General features: G+C 46.6%; 1 protein-coding gene across 1 annotated transcript in view; it reads right to left on the bottom strand.

The window, feature by feature from the left end:
* The window catches only part of LOC141122958 (uncharacterized), a 76,182-nt gene that overhangs the window by 15,252 nt on the left and 36,136 nt on the right, over positions 1-24,794 (bottom strand). Inside the window, exons 4-7 of the mRNA XM_073612019.1 lie at positions 24,326-24,376; positions 24,022-24,066; positions 21,217-21,267; positions 6,950-7,043 (exon numbers count right to left, since the gene is read on the bottom strand). Of these exons, the coding sequence (XP_073468120.1) occupies positions 6,950-7,043; positions 21,217-21,267; positions 24,022-24,066; positions 24,326-24,376 (241 nt within the window). The remainder of the gene's footprint in view (positions 1-6,949; positions 7,044-21,216; positions 21,268-24,021; positions 24,067-24,325; positions 24,377-24,794) is intronic.

Here is a 24,794-nt window from a genome sequence, read left to right as displayed (position 1 = left end):
TGGAGGTACAGGAGAGGCTTAATATACCGGAGATACTGGAGGGGCTCAGTATAGAGGAGAGGCTCAGTATAGAGGAGCAACTGGAGGTAGAGAAGAGGCTCAGTATAGAGGAGATACTGGATGTAGAGTAGAGGCTCAGTATAAAGGAGATACTGGAGGTAGAGGAGAGGCTCAGTATAGAGGAGATACTTGAGGTAGAGGAGAGGCTCAGTATAGAGGAGATACTGGGGATAGAGGAGAGGTTCAGTACAGAGGAGATACTGGAGGTAGAGGAGAGGCTCAGTATAGAGAAGATACTGGAAGTAGAGGAGAGGCTCAGTATAGAGGAGATACTGGAGGTAGAGGAGAGGCTCAGTATAGAGGAGATACTGGAGGTAGAGGAGAGGCTCAGTATAGAGGAGATACAGGAGGTAGAGGAGAGGCTCAGTATAGAGGAGCAACTGGAGGTAGAGAAGAGGCTCAGTATAGAGGAGATACTGGATGTAGAGTAGAGGCTCAGTATAGAGGAGATACTGGAGGTAGAGGAGAGGCTCAGTATAGAGGAGATACTGGAGTTAGAGGAGAGGCTCAGTATAGAGGAGATACTGGAGGTAGAGGAGAGGCTCAGTATAGAGGAGATACTGGAGGTAGAGGAGAGGCTCAGTACAGAGGAGATACTGGAGGTAGAGGAAAGGCTCAGTATAGAGGAGATACTGAAGGTAGAGGAGAGGCTCAGTATAGGGGAGATACTGGAGGTAGAGGAGAGGCTCATACTGGAGGTAGAGGAGATACTGGATATAGAGGAGAGGCTCAGTATAGAGGAGATACTTGAGGTAGAGGAGAGGTTCAGTATAGAGGAGATACTGGGGATAGAGAAGAGGTTCAGTACAGAAGAGATACTGGAGGTAGAGGAGAGGCTCAGTATAGAGGAGATACTGGAGGTTGAGGAGAGGCTCAGTATAGAGGAGATACTGGAGGTAGAGGAGAGGCTCAGTATAGAGGAGATACTGGAGGTAGAGGAGAGGCTCAGTACAGAGGAGATACTGGAGGTAGAGGAAAGGCTCAGTATAGGGGAGATACTGGAGGTAGAGGAGAGGCTCATACTGGAGGTAGAGGAGATACTGGAGGTAGAGGAGAGGCTCATACTGGAGGTAGAGGAGGTACTGGAGGTAGAGGAGAGGCTCAGTATAGAGGAGATACTGGAGGTAGAGGAGAGGCTCAGTATAGAGGAGATACTGGGGGTAGAGGAGAGGTTCAGTATAGAGGAGATACTGGAGGTAGAGGAGAGGTTCAGTATAGAGGAGATACTGGAGGTAGAGGAGAGGCTCAGTATAGAGGACATACTGGAGGTAGAGGAGAGGCTCAGTATAGAGGAGATACTTAATATAGAGGAGAGGCTCAGTATAGAGGAGATACTGGAGGTAGAGGAGAGGTTCAGTATAGAGGAGATACTGGAGGTAGAAGAGAGGCTCAGTATAGAGGACATACTGGAGGTAGAGGAGAGGCTCAGTATAGAGGAGATACTGGAGGTAGAGGAGAGGCTCAGTAAAGAGGAGATACTGGAGGTAGAGGAGAGGATCAGTATAGAGGAGATACTGGAAGTAGAGGAGCGGCTCAGTACAGAGGAAATGCTGGAGGCAGAGGAGAGGCTCAGTATTGAGGAGTTACTGGAGGTAGAGGAGAGGCTCAGTATAGAGGAGATACTGGAGGTAGAGGAGAGGCTCAGTATAGAGGAGATACTGGAGATACAGGAGAGGCTCAGTATAGAGGAGATACTGGAGGTAGAGGAGAGGTTCAGTATAGAGGAGATACTGGAGGTAGAGGAGAGGCTCAGTATAGAGGAGATACTGGAGGTAGAGGAGAGGCTCAGTATAGAGGAGATACTGGGGGTAGAGGAGAGGTTCAGTATAGAGGAGATACTGGAGGTAGAGGAGAGGCTCAGTATAGAGGACATACTGGAGGTAGAAGAGAGGCTCAGTATAGAGGAGATACTGGAGGTAGAGGAGAGGCTCAGTATAGAGGAGATACTGGGGATAGAGGAGAGGTTCAGTACAGAGGAGATACTGGAGGTAGAGGAGAGGCTCAGTATAGAGGAGATACTGGAGGTAGAGGAGAGGCTCAGTATAGAAGAGATACTGGAGGTAGAGGAGAGGCTCAGTATAGAGGAGATACTGGAGGTAGAGGAGAGGCTCAGTATAGAGGAGATACTGGAGGTAGAGGACAGGCTCAGTATAGAGGAGATACTGGAGTTAGAGGAGAGGCTCAGTATAGAGGAGATACTGAAGGTAGAGGAGAGGCTCAGTATAGAGGACATACTGGAGGTAGAGGAGAGGCTCAGTATAGAGGACATACTGGAGGTAGAGGAGAGGCTCAGTATAGAGGAGATACTGGAGGTAGAGGAGAGGATCAGTATAGAGGAGATACTGGAGGTAGAGGAGAGGATCAGTATAGAGGAGATACTGGGGATAGAGGAGCGGTTCAGTACAGAGGAGATACTGGAGGTAGAGGAGAAGCTCAGTATAGAGGAGATACTGGATGTAGAGGAGAGGTTCAGTATAGAGGAGATACTGGAGGTAGAGGAGAGGCTCAGTATAGAGGACATACTGGAGGTAGAGGAAAGGCTCAGTATAGAGGAGATACTGGAGGTAGAGGAGAGGCTCAGTATAGAGGAGATACTGGAGGTAGAGGAGAGGCTCAGTATAGAGAAGATCCTGGAGGTAGAGGAGAGGTTCAGTATAGAAGTGATACTGGAGGTAGAGGAGGGGCTCAGTATACAGGAGATACTGGAGGTACAGGAGAGGCTTAATATACCGGAGATACTGGAGGGGCTCAGTATAGAGGAGAGGCTCAGTATAGAGGAGCAACTGGAGGTAGAGAAGAGGCTCAGTATAGAGGTGATACTGGATGTAGAGTAGAGGCTCAGTATAAAAGAGATACTGGAGGTAGAGGAGAGGCTCAGTATAGAGGAGATACTGGAGGTAGAGGAGAGGCTCAGTATAGAGGAGATACCGGAGTTAGAGGAGAGGCTCAGTATAGAGGAGATACTGGAGGTTGAGGAGAGGCTCAGTATAGAGGAGATACTGGAGGTAGAGGAGAGGCTCAGTATAGAGGAGATACTGGAGGTAGAGGAGGGGCTCAGTATAGAGGAGATACTGGAGGTAGAGGAGAGGCTCAGTATAGAGGAGATACTGGAGTTAGAGGAGAGGCTCAGTATAGAGGAGATACTGGAGGTTGAGGAGAGGCTCAGTATAGAGGAGATACTGGAGGTAAAGGAGAGGCTCAGTATAGAGGAGATACTGGAGGTAGAGCAGGGGCTCAGTATAGAGGAGATACTGGAGGTAGAGGAGAGGTTCAGTATAGAGGAGATACTGGAGGTAGAGGAGAGGCTCAGTATACATGAGATACTGTAGGTAGAGGAGAGGCTCAGTATAGAGGAGATACTGGAGGTAGAGGAGAGGCTCAGTATACATGAGATACTGTAGGTAGAGGAGAGGCTCAGTATAGAGGAGATACTGGAGGTAGAGGAGAGGCTCAGTATAGAGGAGATACTGGAGGTAGAGGAGGGGCTCAGTATAGAGGAGATACTGGAGGTAGAGGAGAGGTTCAGTATAGAGGAGATACTGGAGGTAGAGGAGAGGCTCAGTATACATGAGATACTGTAGGTAGAGGAGAGGCTCAGTACAGAGGAGATACTGGAGGTAGAGGAGAGGCTCAGTATAGAGGAGATACTGGAGGTAGAGGAGAGGCTCAGTATAGAGGAGATACTGGAGGTAGAGAAGAGGCTCAGTATAGAGGAGATACTGGAGGTAGAGTAGAGGCTCAGTATAGAGGAGATACTGGGGGTAGAGGAGAGGCTCACTATAGAGGAGATACTGGAGGTAGAGGAGAGGCTCAGTATAGAGGAAATACTGGAGAGGCTCAGTATAGAGGAGATACTGGAGGTAGAGGAGAGGCTCAGTATAGAGGAGATACTGGAGGTAGAGGAGAGGCTCAGTATAGAGAAGATCCTGGAGGTAGAGGAGAGGTTCAGTATAGAAGTGATACTGGAGGTAGAGGAGGGGCTCAGTATACAGGAGATACTGGAGGTACAGGAGAGGCTTAATATACCGGAGATACTGGAGGGGCTCAGTATAGAGGAGAGGCTCAGTATAGAGGAGCAACTGGAGGTAGAGAAGAGGCTCAGTATAGAGGAGATACTGGATGTAGAGTAGAGGCTCAGTATAAAGGAGATACTGGAGGTAGAGGAGAGGCTCAGTATAGAGGAGATACTGGAGGTAGAGGAGAGGCTCAGTATAGAGGAGATACCGGAGTTAGAGGAGAGGCTCAGTATAGAGGAGATACTGGAGGTTGAGGAGAGGCTCAGTATAGAGGAGATACTGGAGGTAGAGGAGAGGCTCAGTATAGAGGAGATACTGGAGGTAGAGGAGGGGCTCAGTATAGAGGAGATACTGGAGGTAGAGGAGAGGCTCAGTATAGAGGAGATACTGGAGTTAGAGGAGAGGCTCAGTATAGAGGAGATACTGGAGGTTGAGGAGAGGCTCAGTATAGAGGAGATACTGGAGGTAGAGGAGAGGCTCAGTATAGAGGAGATACTGGAGGTAGAGCAGGGGCTCAGTATAGAGGAGATACTGGAGGTAGAGGAGAGGTTCAGTATAGAGGAGATACTGGAGGTAGAGGAGAGGCTCAGTATACATGAGATACTGTAGGTAGAGGAGAGGCTCAGTATAGAGGAGATACTGGAGGTAGAGGAGAGGCTCAGTATAGAGGAGATACTGGAGGTAGAGGAGGGGCTCAGTATAGAGGAGATACTGGAGGTAGAGGAGAGGTTCAGTATAGAGGAGATACTGGAGGTAGAGGAGAGGCTCAGTATACATGAGATACTGTAGGTAGAGGAGAGGCTCAGTACAGAGGAGATACTGGAGGTAGAGGATAGGCTCAGTATAGAGGAGATACTGGAGGTAGAGGAGAGGCTCAGTATAGAGGAGATACTGGAGGTAGAGAAGAGGCTCAGTATAGAGGAGATACTGGAGGTAGAGTAGAGGCTCAGTATAGAGGAGATACTGGGGGTAGAGGAGAGGCTCACTATAGAGGAGATACTGGAGGTAGAGGAGAGGCTCAGTATAGAGGAGATACTGGAGAGGCTCAGTATAGAGGAGATACTGGAGGTAGAGGAGAGGCTCAGTATAGAGGAGATACTGGAGGTAGAGGAGAGGCTCAGTATAGAGAAGATCCTGGAGGTAGAGGAGAGGTTCAGTATAGAAGTGATACTGGGGGTAGAGGAGGGGCTCCGTATACAGGAGATACTGAAGATACAGGAGAGGCTTAATATACAAGAGATACTGGAGGGGCTCAGTATAGAGGAGAGGCTCAGTATAGAGGAGTAACTGGAGGTAGAGAAGAGGCTCAGTATAGAGGAGATACTGGATGTAGAGTAGAGGCTCAGTATAAAGGAGATACTGGAGGTAGAGGAGAGGCTCAGTATAGAGGAGATACTGGAGTTAGAGGAGAGGCTCAGTATAGAGGAGATACTGGAGGTTGAGGAGAGGCTCAGTATAGAGGAGATACTGGAGGGGCTCAGTATAGAGGAGATACTGGAGAGGCTCAGTATAGAGGAGATACTGGAGTTAGAGGAGAGGCTCAGTATAGAGGAGATACTGGAGAGGCTCAGTATAGAGGAGAGGCTCAGTATAGAGGAGATATTGGAGGTAGAGGAGAGGCTCAGTATAGAGGAGATACTGGAGGTAGAAGAGAGGCTCAGTATAGAGGAGATACTGGAGGTAGAGGAGAGGCTCAGTATAGAGGAGATACTGCAGGTAGAGGAGGGGCTCAGTATAGAGGAGATACTGGAGAGGCTCAGTATAGAGGAGATACTGGAGTTAGAGGAGAGGCTTAGTATAGAGGAGAGGCTCAGTATAGAGGAGATACTGGAGAGGCTCAGTATAGAGGAGATACTGGAGAGGCTCAGTATAGAGGAGCCAGAAGGAATGTCCCTACCGTGCAATGCAGACGGCCAGGCATGGTCACGCCCAAGGGGCTCAAGGAGGTATTGAACCTATGACTGCCTGTTTATTGCTCCTGTTACTTTGCCTCTGAGCCACACCTCAGTTCATTTCAGCCTGCTTTCCAGCTATGCCTAGTTCTGCATGAAGTACTGAGGGCGATACTCTGATTGTACCTGTCACTCCTGGTTCAGCTGAGGCAGTTTATCCAATCAGCTGAGTATAAAACACTACCTCACTCTGAGGGCTTTGTCAGTTCATTGTCTCTTGTTTCCTGTTTTGCCTGTTTTCTGTTACAGCGTTCCAAGACTGACTCCGGCTTCTGACCCTGGCTCTGCTTATCATTTACTCTGTCTTCTGGAATCCCTGACTACGACTTTACCTTGACTATCCTTTGGCAAATTCCTGTCAAGCCCCCGTGCACAGATTCACAGCCCAGGTAGCTTATTACCCTGTTACCGTGGGCTGTGTGTATTAGCAAGGGTGAGAATACATCTCTGCATCATGGACTCCAACCTAGGTAAGCCCTTACAGTCAGCAAAGCAAGTCTTTAAACAAGAAAGCAGGAGATAGTTTCTGTGATGTTGACCAAGGTGAAGGCAGAGATCCTTTGGGCTGGATGGCTTAAGTAGGCAGGACTGACGAGCAGGATATCATCAACAGCTGAGTAACTGTGGAGAGATAGGAGCTGGCAATTAGCCGACAGGTGAGCTGCCAGCTTTGAGAAGGAAGGGCTGAGCCCAGCCCTGACAGGAAGAGGAGAGGTTCATTATAGAGGAGATACTGGAGGTAGAGTTGTGTATTTAATACATTCCTCTGCCACCCTCCCAACCCCTTCCAACCCTATTTTTAGCTCAACTATTCTAACTGGCCTGTGGACCTGTTAGAAGATCTTGTTGCCTTTTTATGTATTTTTGCCACCTATGAAAAAGTAATGGAAAAATATTAGTGAGATATCCACAGCTTCTCACCTATTGTTTTTATCATTACGATCATCATCCTTCTTCTCATTCTCCTCATCATCATCCTCATCATCATCGTCGCTAGGATCGCTGGTTTCCTTATCTTAAAAGAATTAAAACAAAGCAGAGTTTACACAGCTCCTCCACACGTTGGTCTGTAGTTCCCCTGAAAGTCATTTTACCAGATCAACAAGATTTACTAACATTTTGTAAGCCATCTTTCCTTTTCTCTTAAAGCCCCAAATCATAGAAAAGGACAGAACATCTATCTCAGAGAGCTCTTTGCTGATCCGGCCTTATATCTGCCTGGGCAGGAGACGAATGTCATATAGAGTAATGTTTTGTCTACTGATATATGTGAGAGCTTCATTCTTCCCCTGTTAGAGGTTGTGAAGGAAGCAGCAGGCACCAGCCATGTCTTTAGCAGTCAGTGACATCATCGAGCCCCATTCACTTGCTGGCCAGGAATTTCCAGCCATGTAATCAAAGGGGCGGAGATAGCACTGACATCACTGACCAAATATGGTCATGTCAACAGCTACAGGAGATGACCTCATTTCCCAGATATAGCCACCTGGCCATATTTTGGGAATACCCCACCCTATTGTTTACATTTAGTAGACAGGACCAGAGCTGCCATTGTTGTGAGTGTAGCGATGGGATAAGACAAGCCCATCAGTTGGCAGGTTTTTTTCTTTTAGCAAGTTGGCGGGCAATGTTCATCTTGATTGTCCCTGGATGATGTGAGTGACAATGGATTTTCATAATGGGACATTTTTTTTTTTCATAAAACACTTGTCAAAAGGTGTGTTTTTATTTACATGTGTTTTGTGACTGTGTACCCCTTTCTCTTTCACATGGAGGGGCTGGTATTTAGGGGCCCTTTTATTGTTAACCACTTCAGCCCCGGAAGGTTTTACCCCCTTCCTGACCAGAGCACTTTTTACAATTCGGCACTGCGTCGCTTTAACTGCTAATTGCGCGGTCATGCAATGCTGTACCCAAACGAAATTTGCGTCCTTTTCTTCCCACAAATAGAGCTTTCTTTTGATAGTATTTGATCACCTCTGCCGTTTTTATTTTTTGCGCTATACACGGAAAAAGACCGAAAATTTTGAAAAAAAATGATATTTTCTACTTTTTGTTCTAAAAAAAATCCAATAAACTCAATTTTAGTCATACATTTAGGCCAAAATGTATTCGGCCACATGTCTTTGGTAAAAAAAATGTCAATAAGTGTATATTTATTGGTTTGCGCAAAAGTTATAGCGTCTACAAACTAGGGTACATTTTCTGGAATTTACACAGCCTTTAATTTATGACTGCCTATGTCGTTTCTTGAGGTGCTAAAATGGCAGGGCAGTACAAAACCCCCACAAATGACCCCATTTTGGAAAGTAGACACCCCAAGGAATTTGCTGAGAGGCATGTTGAGCCCATTGAATATTCATTTTTTTTGTCCCAAGTGATTGAACAATGACAAAAAAAAAAAAAAAAAAAAAATTACAAAAAGTTGTCACTAAATGATATATTGCTCACACAGGCCATGGGCATATGTGGAATTGCACCCCAAAATACATTTAGCTGCTTCTCCTGAGTATGGGGATACCACATGTGTGGGACTTTTTGGGAGCCTAGCCGCGTACGGGGCCCCGAAAACCAAGCACTGCCTTCAGGATTTCTAAGGGCGTACATTTTTGATTTTACTCCTCACTGCCTATCACAGTTTCGGAGGCCATGGAATGCCCAGGTGGCACAAACCCCCCCCAAATGACCCCATTTTGGAAAGTAGACACCCCAAGCTATTTGCTGAGAGGCATGGTGAGTATTTTGCAGCTCTCATTTGTTTTTGAAAATAAAGAAAGACGAGAAAAAAAATTTTTTTTTTTTCTTTTTTCAATTTTCAAAACTTTGTGACAAAAAGTGAGGTCTGCAAAATACTCACTATACCTCTCATCAAATAGCTTGGGGTGTCTACTTTCCAAAATGGGGTCATTTGGGGGGTTTTTTTGCCACCTGGGCATTCCATGGCCTCCGAAACTGTGATAGGCAGTGAAGAGTGAAATCAAAAATTTACGGCCTTAGAAAGCCTGAAGGCGGTGCTTGGTTTTCGGGGTCCCGTACGCGGCTAGGCTCCCAAAAAGTCTCACACATGTGGTATCCCCATACTCAGGAGAAGCAGCAGAATGTATTTTGGGGTGTAATTTCACATATTCCCATGGCATGTTTGAGCAATATATCATTTAGTGACAACTTTGCGCAAAAAAAAAATAAAAAAAATAAAAAATTGTCTCTTTCCCGCAACTTGTGTCACAATATAAATTATTCCATGGACTCAACATGACTCTCAGCAAATAGCTTGGGGTGTCTACTTTCCAAAATGGGGTCATTTGGGGGGGTTTTGAACTGTCCTGGCATTTTATGCACAACATCTAGAAGCTTATGTCACACATCACCCACACTTCTAACCACTTGAAGACAAAGCCCTTTCTGACACTTATTGTTTACATAAAAAAATAATTTTTTTTTGCAAGAAAATTACTTTGAACCCCCAAACATTATATATTTTTTTTAAAGCAAATGCCCTACAGATTAAAATGGTGGGTGTTTCATTTTTTTTTTTCACACAGTATTTGCGCAGCGATTTTTCAAACGCATTTTTTGGGGAAAAAACACACTTTTTTACATTTTAATGCACTAAAACACACTATATTGCCCAAATGTTTGATGAAATAAAAAAGATGATCTTAGGCCGAGTACATGGATACCAAACATGACATGCTTTAAAATTGCGCACAAACGTGCAGTGGCGACAAACTAAATACATTTTTAAAAGCCTTTAAAAGCCTTTACAGGTTACCACTTTAGATTTACAGAGGAGGTCTACTGCTAAACTTACTGCCCTCGATCTGACCTTCGCGGCGATACCTCACATGCATGGTGCAATTGCTGTTTACATTTGACGCCAGACCGACGCTTGCGTTCGCCTTAGCGCGAGAGCAGGGGGGACAGGGGTGCTTTTTTTTTTTTTTTTTTTTTTTTTTTTTTTCTTTATTATTATTATTTTTTTATCTTATTTTTAAACTGTTCCTTTCATTTTTTTTTTTTTAATCATTTTTATTGTTATCTCAGGGAATGTAAATATCCCCTATCATAGCAATAGGTAGTGACAGGTACTCTTTTTTGCAAAAATTGGGGTCTATTAGACCCTAGATTTCTCCTCTGCCCTCAAAGCATCTGACCACACCAAGATCGGTGTGATAAAATGCTTTCCCAATTTCCCAATGGTGCTGTTTACATCCGGCGAAATCTAAGTCATAAAATGCTCGTAGCTTCCGGTTTCTTAGGCCATAGAGATGTTTGGAGCCACTCTGGTCTCTGATCAGCTCTATGGTCAGCTGGCTGAATCACCGGCTGCATTTTCAGGTTCCCTGTTGAGACAGGAGAGCCAGAGAAAAACACGGAAGACGTTGGGGGGGAGGGGCATTCCCTCCCACTGCTTGTAAAAGCAGTCTAGAGGCTAATTAGCCACTAGGATTGCTTTTACATGAAAGCCGACCGCTGGCTGAAAAGAATGATACCAAGATGATACCTAAACCTGCAGGCATCATTCTGGTATAACCACTCAAAGTCGTGAATGGCGTACCTGAAGACAAAAAAATGGTTAACAATAAAGCACAGTAAACGGTAAGGTATAAAAAATTGCATACCTGAAAAGCAAACATGATAAAACATAATAACAATAAAACATTGCAGAATAGAATACAGTAAAAAAGAGCAGAACAATAGAGAGAGAATAGAGAGAGAGAGAACAATAAAACGACAACTATTTTTTTTTATTTTATATTTTTGTATGTGTTTTTTTTTTTTTTTTTTTTACACTTTTTTTTGTAACTAACTTTTATAACTGTAACCGGTTCCAGGTTCGGGTCTCTCAAAATGCGATGGCATCTTGGGAGAACCTGTGAAAGTGTGCCTAGTCTGTGCAATGCTGTACCCTACGCTAATACTCAACTAGTGTATGGTAGCGTTCAAAACATTCACCAATGCAAAGACCAGGATTGTCAGGACAGGAGGGACAATAATAGAGGGTGTCACGCCTATATCCGCGCTTGCTGCAGACACGACATCTTTTTTGGGGGGGTTCGTTGGGTAGGGGTACTCGGGAGGACATAAAGAAAATGCCTCTCATGCAGCCGACTGCATTTGGTTGGGGATGTGAATGGGGGAAGTACGGGCGCTGCAGAAGCGGTGGGTTCCCAATTAGGATTGGCGAATGCAGCAGGAAGGGCACTATGGGCACGACGGGCCTGTGTTTGTCTTCTTGGTGGCAGCGGGACACTACTTGTGCTTGCCACCTCACCAGCTTGAACTGCACTTATGGGACTCGCCACGTCACCAAGTGTTACTGCAGTGCTGGTTTGACTACGACCGGGGTGTACTAGGCCGCTGGTGCTTGCCAGTTCACCAAAACGCTACCAAAAAAACTGTTAGCGATCGCAAGGATCAGGCCTGACTCTGCGAACGCTGCAGTTATGCGTTTAGTGTTTTGTAAGTGTCAGTGATCGATCGATACTGCACTTGGGTGGGCTGGGCTGGGCCGGGCGGAGGGGCAAAACGCAGGTGCTAGCAGGTATCTGGGCTGATCCCGCTAACACTGCGTTTGTGGGAACCCTAAACTGCTGGGGACGCTAGTATAAATCTGATCGGATCAGATATTGATCCGATCAGATACTATACCACTAAGGGAGGCGTATGCTGCGTGCGTGGGTGTTAGCGGTACTGGCGCTAACCTGACACTGCTTGGGGCTGGTGCTTGCCAGTTCACCAAAACGCTACCAAAAAAACTGTTAGCGATCGCAGGGATCAGGCCTGACTCTGCGAACGCTGCAGTTATGCGTTTAGTGTTTTGTAAGTGACAGTGATCGATCGATACTGCACTTGGGTGGGCTGGGCAGAGGGGCAAAACGCAGGTGCTAGCGGGTATCTGGGCTGATCCCGCTAACACTGCGTTTTTGGGAACCCTAAACTGCTGGGGACGCTAGTATAGATCTGATCGGATCAGATATTGATCCGTACAGATACTATACCACTAAGGGAGGCGTATGCTGCGTGCGTGGGTGTTAGCGGTACTGGCGCTAATCTGACGCTGCCTGGGGGGACGCATATCACCGCCGGGCGATCAGGGGGCTAAACTTTTATTCGGTAATAAACGGCGGGTGCCCTGACACTATGAAAAATAAACAAACTAACCAGCGTCACCCGTAACAGTTATACGGTGATCAGTGGTGAAAGGGTTAACTAGGGGGCAATCAAGGGGTTAAAACATTTATTAGGTAGTATATGGGGGTCCCTGACGCTATAAAACGCTGACGGCAAACCTAAATATTTACCTCACTAACTAGCGTCACCAGCGACACTAATACAGCGATCAGAAAAATGATCGCTTAGTGACACTGGTGACAGGGGGTGATCAAGGGGTTAAAACTTTATTAGGGGGGGTTAGGGGGGTATCCTAGACCTAAAGGGGGGTAATATTCACTGCCCTAACACTGTAACTGTCACAAACTGACACTATGCAGTAATCAGAAAAAAAAAAAAAAAATACTGCTAATGTCAGTTTGTGACAGGGGGGGGGGTGATTGGGGGGGGATCGGGGGGCGATCGGGGGGGGATCGGGGGTGTAAGGTATGCCTGGCATGTTCTACTGTGTGTGTTTGTGTTGTGCACTTACATGTCTTCTCTCCTCGGCGCTGGACGGAAACTGCCAGACCGAGGAGAGATGACATCACATCCTCTGCCTGTGTGAAACTACACACAGGCAGAGGAGGATTCCCATTGGCTGGGAGCGATCGCGAGGGGGGGGCCACGATCGGATGGTCTCCCCCTCGCCTCCCGACGCTCCCAGTCAGATGCCGACCGCCGCTGGCACCGGGGGGGGGTCCGATCGGACCCCCCGCCCGCGGGAGGCAGATCACGTATATATACGTGATTCTGCCTGCCCGTGCCACTCTGCCGACGTATATCTACGTTAGGCGGTCGGCAAGTGGTTAAAGGGACTTCGATTCTGATAACCCCCCCACCCACAGATTGGGCCAGGGTTTTGGGGAGGAGGCGCTTGTATTCATCAATATGGGGACAAGGTGCTTTGCTATGGGAAACACCACTGGAATGGTACCCTCCCTATATTGAGGGTGTCACGGGCATGGCCAGAGCGGAGGCTGTTGGAGAGGACTGTGTGCAAGCCTGTTGCCCACCGATTATGGGCCCTAGCATTTGAGGTGAATGAGAAATCCAGTCTGAACTGTATTAATCGGACTCAGTCATGTATATATTGTATGGGGACTCCTTACTGTATATTTGTGTCCCTGAAGAGGGAGGGGGGATTCCTCCAGCAGCCCCCTGCTGATAAGACTGATTCATTCTGCTGGGACACATCCTGTGAGGAGATGCTGGTGTTATCAACATGTGTTTATGTTAATTAAGAGAGCTGATCACATTAGCCACCAGCACTGGCTAATAGACGAATGGTCTAGGCTGAGGAGGGGGGAGATTGTTGTTTGTATTGTTAATTGTATTAATGTGTGAAGCTCGGTGCCCACAAGACTGTCATCTGGTCTGGGTACATTTTGTAGTAAATTAGGTCATGTTAATTAGGTTAGCTTTGAGTCATCCCTGCTGTATAAAGGTCTGTGAGATCTCAAAATAAAGACAGTTCTGATGTACTCCAAGACTGGTGTTGTCTAGTTCTTGGGGTTCCTATGGCCAGATCCATTGGACTCATGTTCCAGAACTTAGGAAGCGGTATATGACGGAAGCACTCAAGCGGAGTGTGGGGCGTTCCGTGACATTGGTGGCAGCAGTGGGATAGCTTCCTGAAGTCTGAAGTCTGGGACATCCAAACCTCCAACTGGATCCAAGATCAGCATAGCAGACTTCAGTCACCCCAGCGGAGATATGGACCTGGCATCAGAATTCCCGGGGCTGCTGCGGATCATCCTTTCAACGTACACCAGGACTGTGTCTGAGGATGAATACCTGGAGCTCAGGCAGCTGATTCGGGTGGAGCTCTGGATTGCAGCCCTCCGTCTCGCTGGTATAAAACAGGGCAAGTGCTTTCCAACCCAAGAGCAACGGGCCAGTGACCAACGGGCATTGCGGATGGCATTCCTGGGAGAGCAGCCCCAGGAGCAATGGGTGACTGAGTTGGACAGGTTGGTCCAGCAGGAGATAGAGCTGGACAATCGATATCGGGCTCTGCAATGGCACGCAGAGGAGGGATATTTAGGGGAGACAACAGAATGCTCTCCGGAGGGATATGACTTTGGCGGCCCTGGATTGCTGTGGGAGAACCTTACAGATCTTTTTATGTTTGGCGATGAAGGGGAACCTGACCTTGAGGACATGAGAGACTATAGAGAGTCTATGCTCGGTCTTGCAGGGGTCTCAGAGCTCAAACCTGATCTGGACCATTTGCTAAGGAAGGAACAGCATCTGGAAAGGGCATACAGGAAACTGCTAGAACAAGTTCAGCAGCATGCCAGAGAATCGGCAGTGGAAAATCCGGAGATTGCCGTCCCCAAACCTGAAGTGCTGACAACAGGGCAGAGCTCTGCTAACCTCTGTCCAGAAATGATAACATCTTCTGGGTTCCATGGACAGGAGATGGTGAACCCCTATTCCCCGACATCAGTTGCAGAGACATGGGATTTGATAGACTTTTCTGCTGAGGAAGAACAACCTGATGAGCCTCCAGCAGAAGAGCTGCTATCAGGGCCAAAGTTCACTGTGTTCTGCCCAGCACCAACAGTGGCTTCGGCCTTCCTGAGAGAAGAGGTAGTCGGCCTTTCTCCCACAACACTGACAGGGACATGTGATTTTCTGCCAGCAGCATCTATGGAGTTAAAACAAACTTCTCCAGCTGAAGATCTGGTAACTGAACAGAGGGTCCAAGACCTCTGTCCCACACTTTTACCACTTCCAGAGACTGGGGATTTAATAGACATTTCTGTAGAGGAGGAACCACCTAGCAAACCCCCAGCAGAAGTGCTGGCAACCGGACAGAGGGTCCAAGACCTCTGCCCCACACCTGCAGCAATTGTGGAGGCTCAGGGTGAGAAGATGGCAATCACTTCCCAGCAGCAGATACAGGGGGAGAAGGGAGAGGAGGTGTGTGTTGTCCCTCCCCAACAGTTGGCCAGGGTGGAGGAAGTGGGCTTTCCTCCCCAGCAAAGATCCGTGTACCTGGGAGACAGTACCATCGACATGTCGTCCCAGCAGCCAGATGAGGGAATGGAAAAGGAAGCAGCCGGCTCACCTCCCCAATGGCAGCTACACAGTTTGGGAGTGGAGGAAGCCAGCTGCCTGCCCCAACAGTTAGCCGGAGCAGAGGATGCGGAGTCCCCAGCAGAAGTGCTGGCAACAGGGCAGAGTGCTACCAACCTCTGCCCAGCACCGGCAACAACTACAGAGTTCCAGGGAGGCGGGGCAGTCGGCCTCCCTCTCCAACAGTTAGCCGGAACAGATGGTGTGGGGTTTCCAGCAGAAGGGCTGGCAACAGGGCCGAGGACTGCTGGACTCTGCCCTCAACTAACAGAGGATGGATTTCCTGTGAAGGTGGATGGGACTTCAGTCTCCACCTGTATACCCCAGGGATGCTGGGCAGTGGGCCCAGATCCCCAACAGCATGACAGAGTGAGCCCAGTCACCCTGTCTTCTCTCCAGCGGCAGAAAGGATTCCAGGGAGAAGGGCCAGTCCGGGCCTCTCCCCAGCGGCAGATATGTTCTCTGAGAGAGGCAGAGGATGGCTGGGTGAGTGATACTCTGTTTGGGATGATTTGCTTGGGGTACTGTGTGGGTACAGGCAGTAGAGGACTGGAACTATGGACTAACTTCGGAGTCAACCCGTCTGGGGTCTCCTCCTGTGTTAGTCTCCTGCCGAAAGGGGAGAAATGTCACGGGCATGGCCAGAGCGGAGGCTGTTGGAGAGGACTGTGTGCAAGCCTGTTGCCCACCGATTATGGGCCCTAGCATTTGAGGTGAATGAGAAATCCAGTCTGAACTGTATTAATCGGACTCAGTCATGTATATATTGTATGGGGACTCCTTACTGTATATTTGTGTCCCTGAAGAGGGAGGGGGGATTCCTCCAGCAGCCCCCTGCTGATAAGACTGATTCATTCTGCTGGGACACATCCTGTGAGGAGATGCTGGTGTTATCAACATGTGTTTATGTTAATTAAGAGAGCTGATCACATTAGCCACCAGCACTGGCTAATAGACGAATGGTCTAGGCTGAGGAGGGGGGAGATTGTTGTTTGTATTGTTAATTGTATTAATGTGTGAAGCTCGGTGCCCACAAGACTGTCATCTGGTCTGGGTACATTTTGTAGTAAATTAGGTCATGTTAATTAGGTTAGCTTTGAGTCATCCCTGCTGTATAAAGGTCTGTGAGATCTCAAAATAAAGACAGTTCTGATGTACTCCAAGACTGGTGTTGTCTAGTTCTTGGGGTTCCTATGGCCAGATCCATTGGACTCGTGTTCCAGAACTTAGGAAGCGGTATATGACGGAAGCACTCAAGCGGAGTGTGGGGCGTTCCGTGACAGAGGGCATGTGGCTTGGTATGGTTCAGGAAACGGGGTGGAAGCACATGATTGACCCCCTACTTTTCTTGGCTGCCAGGCTACATTGTTTTCCAGGATCTGCTATGGATTTTGTTTTGGAGTCCTCATCATCATGCCAGACCCCCATCATCCTGCCAGACCCCCATCATCCTGCCAGACCCCCATCATCCTGCCAGAGCCCCATCATCCTGCCAGAGCCCCATCATCATACCAGACCCCCATCATCCTGCCAGACCCCCATCATCATACCAGACCCCCGTCAAGATAAGGGTCTAGTATGTATTTTTACAAGACCCTCATGTAGGGTAATGGTCTGGTGTGAATGAAGGGAATCCCCAGCCATTTGTTTACAATCAAAAGTAAGAGGCTGGAAACTGTAATTAGCAGATTCTTATAAGCCCCCCATCCACAGACTGGGCCAGGGTTGTGGGGAGGAGGCTCTTGTATTCATCATCATGGAGACAAGGTGTTTTGCTATGGGAAACACCACTGGAATGGTACTTTCCCTATATTGAGGGCATGTGTCCTGGTATGGTTCAGGAAGCAGGTTGGAAGTGCGTGACTGACCCCCTACTTTTCTGGCCTGCCAGGCTGCATTGATATATAAGGATCTGCTATGGATTTTGCTCTTGCTTGGATTCCCCCTTGGAATTCATACCAGACCCCCCATCATCATACCAGACCCCCCATCATCATACCAGACCCCCATCAAGATAAGGGTCTGGAAACTGTTATTTTCCAGCAATTTAACAGCATTTTTTCTTTGTAAATGTCGGTGTTGCCAGGGAATCCCCAGACATGTTATTTAACCACTTCCCGCCCGGCCTATAGCAGATAGAAGATTGGTGGCCGGGAAGTGGTTCTGTTATTCTGACTGGGCGTCATATGACATCCAGCAGGATAATATGCTGGCACGCACCCGCAAGTGCGTCATGTCAGTCTGACACTGCATCTCTGATCGTGGTAAGAAGCCTCTGACGCAGACACGTGATCAGCTGTGACCAATCACAGTTGATTATCGCGTGAACCAGGAAGTGCCGGTAAATGGCATTCATCGGTTTGCGCTGACTGGGAGAGCCGATCGGCGGCTCTCCCTGTCAGAGGGGGGGTCTGTGCTGACAATCAGCACATTGATTATCAGCACAGCCCCTATCAAATGTACCCATCAGCTGCCAATTAGTGCCCCATCATTAACTCCTGTCAGTGCTCAATTAAGTGCCAGTGCCAACCACAGTGCAAATCAGTGCCCACCATAGTGCCAATCAGTGTCCATCACAGTGCCAATCAGTTCCCAGCATTAACAATTGTCAGTACCTGCCCAATTGGTGCTGCCCATCAGTGCCATCTATTAGTGTCCATCAATGCCACCTGTCAGTGCCAATCAGTGCTGCTTATCAGTGCCAATTAGTGCTGCCTGTCAATGCCCATCAGTGCCCATCAGTGCTGCATATCATTGCCACCTATCGGTGCCCATCAGTGCTGCATATCAGTGCCTCCTATCAGTGCCCATCAATTCTACATATCAGTGCCTACTCATCAGTGCCCATCAGTGCCACCTTATCAGTGCCCATCAGTGCCGCCTCATTAGTGCCCATCAGTAAAGGAGAAAACCAAATTTTATAACAGAAACAAAGAAAAACTTTTTTTTTTCAAAAATTTCGGTCTTTTGTAGCAACAAAATAAAAACCCCAGAATTGATCAAATACCAACAAAAGAAAGCTTTGTTTGTGGGAAGAAAATGATAAAAATTTAGTTTGGGTGCAGTGTTACGTGACTGCGCAATTGTCATTCAAAGTGCGACAGCGCTGAAAGCTGAAAATTGTCCTGGGCAGGAAGGGGGGGAAGTGCCCGGTATTGAAGTGGTTAAAGGAATTTTGCATTTTAATGTTTTACTTGAACCATTATTAAAATTGTTGCTCCCACCAAACATTTTTTTTCTTGCTTGCTTGGTGTTGATCCCACATGGCAGTACCCAGCCTCCCATGACTCCCATTGACTTTAATGGGGTTCAGATGTGGGAATTTGGCACCAGATCATCAGTAAGCTCCCTGAACCCCTCCCAAACCAAACCCAGCTATATTCATCTGATCCCTACTTCTGACTGACCTACTCCAACAAAACACAGGCTGCTCCTTCCTTATTATAGGATAACTTCATTCAATCTGAGAAAAGAACAGCTGCTGCAAGCACTGGGGAAGGAGGCAGAGTCTCTTAAAGTGGACCTGTCAGTATCTTTACACATCTGCATGAATACATCTCTGACAGCATCAGTATAATTTTTCTAATCAATGCTCCACCTTTTTTCCCATCAGGAAGCCCCCCCTTCCCCTGAGCTTCAGTTCAATTACTGTGCCTAGAGTGAGATGATGTCATCAGGATTTACATGATTGTGTCATCTCTGAACAAGAATCTCAGTCCAGGAGGTAGACAGTGACCTTGGATTATGCCTGAAAGAAGATGTCACCATCCTTCTAGAGAGAAAAGTAGATACAGTCATAAGCAGGGGCGGTGATGTGACATTTGTGAAAGGGAATAGATGTCCAGATCTAGTCCAAAAAAAAAAAACAGCTGGCAACTCCATGAACCTTAAACTTCTTTATTATGCCATCCCAGTGAGTAGACAGACAGTGGCAGACGCGTTTCAGCGATAAGCCTTGTTCACAGCACAACTATTGCCGAAATGCATCTGACACTGTCTGTCTACTCCCTGGGATGTCATAATAAAGATGTTTGAGGTTCTTGTCAGCTGTTTTTTTTTTTCTGTTGACTATATTGTCTTTTGGTGGATGGGAGGATACAACAGCTTGGTCACCAGGAAAGGAATACAGCTTCCAGCTACATACCATGGCTCCACTGCTCTGAGCGATGCATTGCTTCTGTTTGAGATGCCCCAATCTGTTATCCCAGCTAACTGGGCACAATGTTTTCAGGTGCTGATTGGGTTGAATAATGGTTCTTCAGACACATCGAGTATTTCAACCAAATGGCATCCATCTGCACATTGCGTCAACATATAGTGAGCTTCAGCTTGGTAGCCTACTCATGGGAGAACCCACTCTAATGCCCCGTACACACGGTCGGATTTTCCAATGGAAAATGTCCGATCGGAGCGTGTTGTCGGAAATTCCGACCGTGTGTGTGCTCCATCACACATTTTCCATTGGATTTTCCGACACACAAAGTTGGAGAGCAGGAGATAAAATTTTCCGACAACAAAATCTGTTGTCGGAAATTCCTATCGTGTGTACACAAATTCGACGGACAAAGTGCCACGCATGCTCAGAATAAATAAAGAGATAAAAGCTATTGGCCACTGCCCCGTTTATAGTCCTGACGTACGTGTTTTACGTCACCGCGTTCAGAATGATTGGATTTTCCGACAACTTTGTGTGACCGTGTGTATGCAAGACAAGTTTGAGCCAACATCCGTCGGAAAAAATCCTAGGATTTTGTTGTCGGAATGTCCGAACAAAGTCCGACCGTGTGTACGCCCTATAACATGTTTCACTCAGTAAAGGCCTCAACAAATAAGGTCCTTCTACTCACTGGGATGAAATTAAAGAAGTTTGAGGTTCATGGAGTTGCCAGCTGTTTTTTTCTGTTGACTAAATTGGGGCATCTATTCTCTTTCACAGAGGTCACATTACTACCCCTGCTAATGACTTTATCTATTTTTCTCGTTAGAAAGATGATGGCATCTTCTTTTAGGCATCATCCAAGGTCACTATCTACAACCTGGACTGAGATTCTGGTTTAGAGATGACACAATCATGTAAATCCTGATGACATCATCCCACTCTAGGCCTGTAGGAACTGTAGGAACTACAGTTCTCATCATGCCTAGTCATGTCTGTGAATGTCAGAGTTTTACAATGCCACAATGTTTGTAGGTGCTGATTGGTTTGAATAATGGTTCTTCAGACACATCGAGGACTTCAACCAAATGGCACCAATCTGCACATTGCCTCAAAATTTAGTGAGATTCAGCTTGGTCTCCTACCCATGGGAGAACCCACTCTAACATGTTTCACCCAGTAAAGGCCTCAACTATTAAGGTCCTTCTGTTCACTGGGATGGCATAATAAAGAAGTTTGAGGTTCCTAATTCTCGTTTCACTGCTAAGTGACCCAGAGAAAGCATGTAGCCAGTGAAGCTCCCCAGTACTTGCTCTACATTCTATTTTCTCAACAGTTTGCGCAGCGCTTTACAATGTAGGGAGACAATACACCAACAGTACAATTCAAAATAAGAGGGTTAGAGAAGCCCTGCTCCTGGGAGCTTACAATCTAAGGGGGGGGGGGGGGCTGGTGAAACTAAAGGTAGGGACTGTGAGGGATGAACTGATGAGGGGAGTGGAAGATTTGGTTGTTGGCTGGAGGCCACCCTGAAGAGATGTGTTTTCAGGGATCGCCTAAAAGTGGACAGAGTAGGAGATAGCCGGACAGATCGGGGTAGTGCATTCCAGAAGATGGGAGAGGCTCAGGAGAAGTCCTGGAGATGAGCATGAGAGGAGGAGACAAGGGAGCTAGAGAGCAGAAGGTCTTGGGAGGAGCGGAGAGGACTGACTTATTTATTTCTATCCTTGGAATTCCTGTAAAAGCAGATCTGAAAGCAAGCACATGTGAACTGTATATGTGTGGTATACAATACCTGGGAAGAATTGTTTGAATCTACTCAGCCAGTCCTGGGATTCAGCCAGCTCTGCCAGAAAGAATAAATTGATTAATGATGTCATTTTTCTCCACTCAAATAAGCAATACAACTTGGTCAGAGACCCGCCACTGAATGGTATCTTCTCTCTGCTCACTCCTCCTGTCAGCAAACTGTCAGCATGACTCACAATGCCGGCCTTCCCTCTCCTATGCCCAGAGAATTACCATCAGATAACACAAAGACAGATAGATAATACAACTAGTTATATCCAACATTGATCAGACGGGAGATAGAGAGATACAAAGTAACATTGTTTATAAACATTGCTCAGGCGGTAGATAGAGAGATACAAAGTAGCATTGTTTATAAACATTGCTCAGATGGGAGATAGAGAGATACAAAGTAAAATTGTTTATAAACATTGCTCAGGCGGGAGAAAGAGAGATACAAAGTAACATTCTGTATAGACATTGATCAGACAAGAAATAGGTACAAATTAACATTGTTTATTATTATTATTGTTATACAGGATTTATATTGCACCAGTGCTTTACAACATGGGGGCAGACAGTACACTTACAATACAAATCAATACAGGAGGGATCAGAGGGCTCTGCTTGTTAGAGCTTACAATCTAGAAGGGAGAGTCAAGTGGAACAAAAGGTAATAACTGTGGGGGATGAGCTGATGGAGAAAATACAGTTGTTAGGTGTGGGTAGGATAGGCTTCTCTGAAGAGGAGGGTTTTCAGGGATTGTCTAAAAGCTAATAGAGTAGGAGATGATCGAACAGATTGGGGTAGGGAGTTCTATAGGATTGGAGAGGCTCTGGAAAAGTCCTGGAAGCGAGCATGGGAGGAGGTGACAAGGGAGCTAGAGAGCAGGAGGTCATGAGAGGAATGAAGAGAGCGAGTAGGTTGGTATTTAGAGACTAGGCTAGTGATGTAGCTGGGGGCTTTGTACGTAGTTGTTAGTATTTTGAATTTAATTCATTGGCTGACCAGAAGCCAGTGGAGGGATTGACAGAGAGGAGTAGCAGAGACAGAGCGATTGGTCAGGTGGATGAGTCTGGCAGCACCATTCATGATGGATTGGAGAGGTGATAGACTATGTAGAGGTAAGCCAATGAGAAGGGAGTTGCAGTAGTCGAGGCGAGAGATGACTAGCAAGTGAATTAAGAGCTTTGTTGTGTCATTGGTTAGAAAGGGGCGTAATTGGAGATGTTGCGGAGGTTGAGGCGGCAGGATTTGGACAGTGATCGGACGTGGTGCTTAAAGGAGAGTTTAGAGTCCAGGACTACACCTAGAACCTTGGCATGTTGGGAAGGGCTGATAGTTGTGCCATCAATTTTGACAGCGAGATCAGGGGAAGGGAAAGGGGCACATGGGGGGGATTATAAGTTCGGTTTTGGAGAGATTGGGTTTGAGGAAGTGGTGTGACATCCAGACTTTATAAACATTGATCAGACAGGAGATAAGGAGATACAAAGTAGATAACTTTGCAATTCTTTGTACCAGAAGCATCATTGTGGTGCCATTTTTTAACAAGACGATCTATACAATAGAATGTATGTTTAACTACAAAAATACAAAAGTTAAATAATAGTTAAAGACCGTCCGCTGCAGTTGTACTGCGGCAGGTTGGCTCTTCTGCGAGAATCACCGTACATGTACTGCGGCTCGTGCAGGAGCAGTTGCGGGCGGCGGACTCTTGTGCCCTCTGCACACTGCGAGAGCATGCCCACGGGTCGGGGGGAAGGGACGCGATCGCCTAGTACAGAGTCAGAATGGGGATCTGTCTTTGTAAAAAAGCAGATTCCTGTTCTGCCTAGTGACATGGCAGATATCTGCCGTCCTCAGTGATCGGGAACAGCGATCTGTGTCATGTCCCAGGCAGCCCATCCCCCCTACAGTTAGAACACACTGAGGGAAAACACTTAACCACTTTAATCGCCCCCAGTGTTAACCCCTTCCCTGCCAGTGCCATTGATCAGTGCATTTTTATAGCGCTGATCAATGTAATAATGTCACTGGTCCCCAAAAAGTGTCATTTGGGTTCAGATTTGTCCGCTACAATGTCGCAGTCCTGCTAAAAATCGCAGATCGCCGCCATTGCCAGTAAAAACAATAAAAAAAATTTTAAGGGGAACCCCGTACCATAAAAAAAAATAAAAGTCCCCAAATCTATCCCATAGTTTGTAGACGCGAGAAATTTTGCGCAAGCCAAACAAAATACGTGCATTGCAATTTGTTTTACCAGAAATATGTAGAAGAATTCATATTGGCCTAAACTGATGAATAAATTCGTTTTTTTTATACCTTTTTTGGGATATGTATTATAGCAAAAAGTAAAAAAAAAAAATTTTCAAAATTATCTTTTTTTGTTTATAGAGCAAAAAAAATTAAAACAGCAGAAACAATCAAATACCACCAATAGAAAGCTCTATTTGTTTGGGTACGTGGTCACATGACCACGCAATGGTCAGTTAAAGCGACGCAGTGCCGTATCGCAAGAAACGGCCTGGTCATTAAGGGGGAAAATCCTTCCGGTCCTCAAGTGGTTAAACTGACATCAAGTGTAAAATAAAATAGCTTTTTTATTTTTGTCTTTTTTTTTTTTTGTCTAATGTTTGCATAAAATATTAAATAACTTTTGCTAGACAATATTACCAAAAGGAAGTCGTGTTTATCCCAAAAAAGTTGTATTTTTTTGAAAATCGGGGTAAAAGTTATTGCCTAGTAAATTGGCTCATACCAGAAATGTATACTGTAATATATATAATATATATTTTAAAATGTACATACTTTTCCAGAAAGTGTCTCCCAATAAGTCTCGTGGTCTACGAATTCCTGCCAGACAACATATACAGGTCAGAGATCTCAGGTTTCTCCAGTGTTGTGAATCAATACAGGTTAGTCACCTAAATGTCCCAATCCTAATATCCTAATTTTTCCATCATGCATTGCAGTAGAGACCGATCAACTCAGGTCCCCCCTCCCCCCGGCCTGATTTCTAATTAGCAGAGATCACAACACGCTAATACAGAGAGAGATTGAGAGACTACTAAAAGTTGTAATAAAATATACATTTTAAATTAAAAATACATACCTTCCCAGAATTCCTCACTTTTGTTCAGCCACTCTTGTACTCCAGGCACCCCTGCCAGACAACATAGACAACTTAGTGACATCACTTTTCTCCATTATACATGTAAGGACCCTGCCATGAGTCGGAGTGTAGTTTAGATTTAGTGTAGCCAGCCTGAGCTCTGTTCATGTTATCTGGGTTTGGTGGTTTTTAGACATGTGCAGTTCGTTTCGTTCCAAATTCAGACGCATTTTAGTTTTTTGGAAATTGGGTCTGTGAGTGCACATAGGCTGCGAATGCACGTGGGTCTGTGGGTGCACGTATGTCTGCGGGTGCACATAGTCTGCGGGTGCACGTGAGTCGGCGGGTGCACGTGAGTCGGCGGGTGCACGTGGGTCTGCGAGTGCACAAGGGTCTGCGGGTGCACGTGGGTCTGTGAGTGCACATAGGCTGCGAGTGCATGTGGGTCTGCGGGTGCACATGGTTCGGC

The sequence above is a fragment of the Aquarana catesbeiana genome, linkage group LG01 (assembly GCF_042186555.1).
Source record: "Aquarana catesbeiana isolate 2022-GZ linkage group LG01, ASM4218655v1, whole genome shotgun sequence".
NCBI lineage: Eukaryota > Metazoa > Chordata > Amphibia > Anura > Ranidae > Aquarana > Aquarana catesbeiana.
Note: the sequence above shows the minus strand (reverse complement) of the source record. Positions and strands in the feature narration are given on the sequence as shown.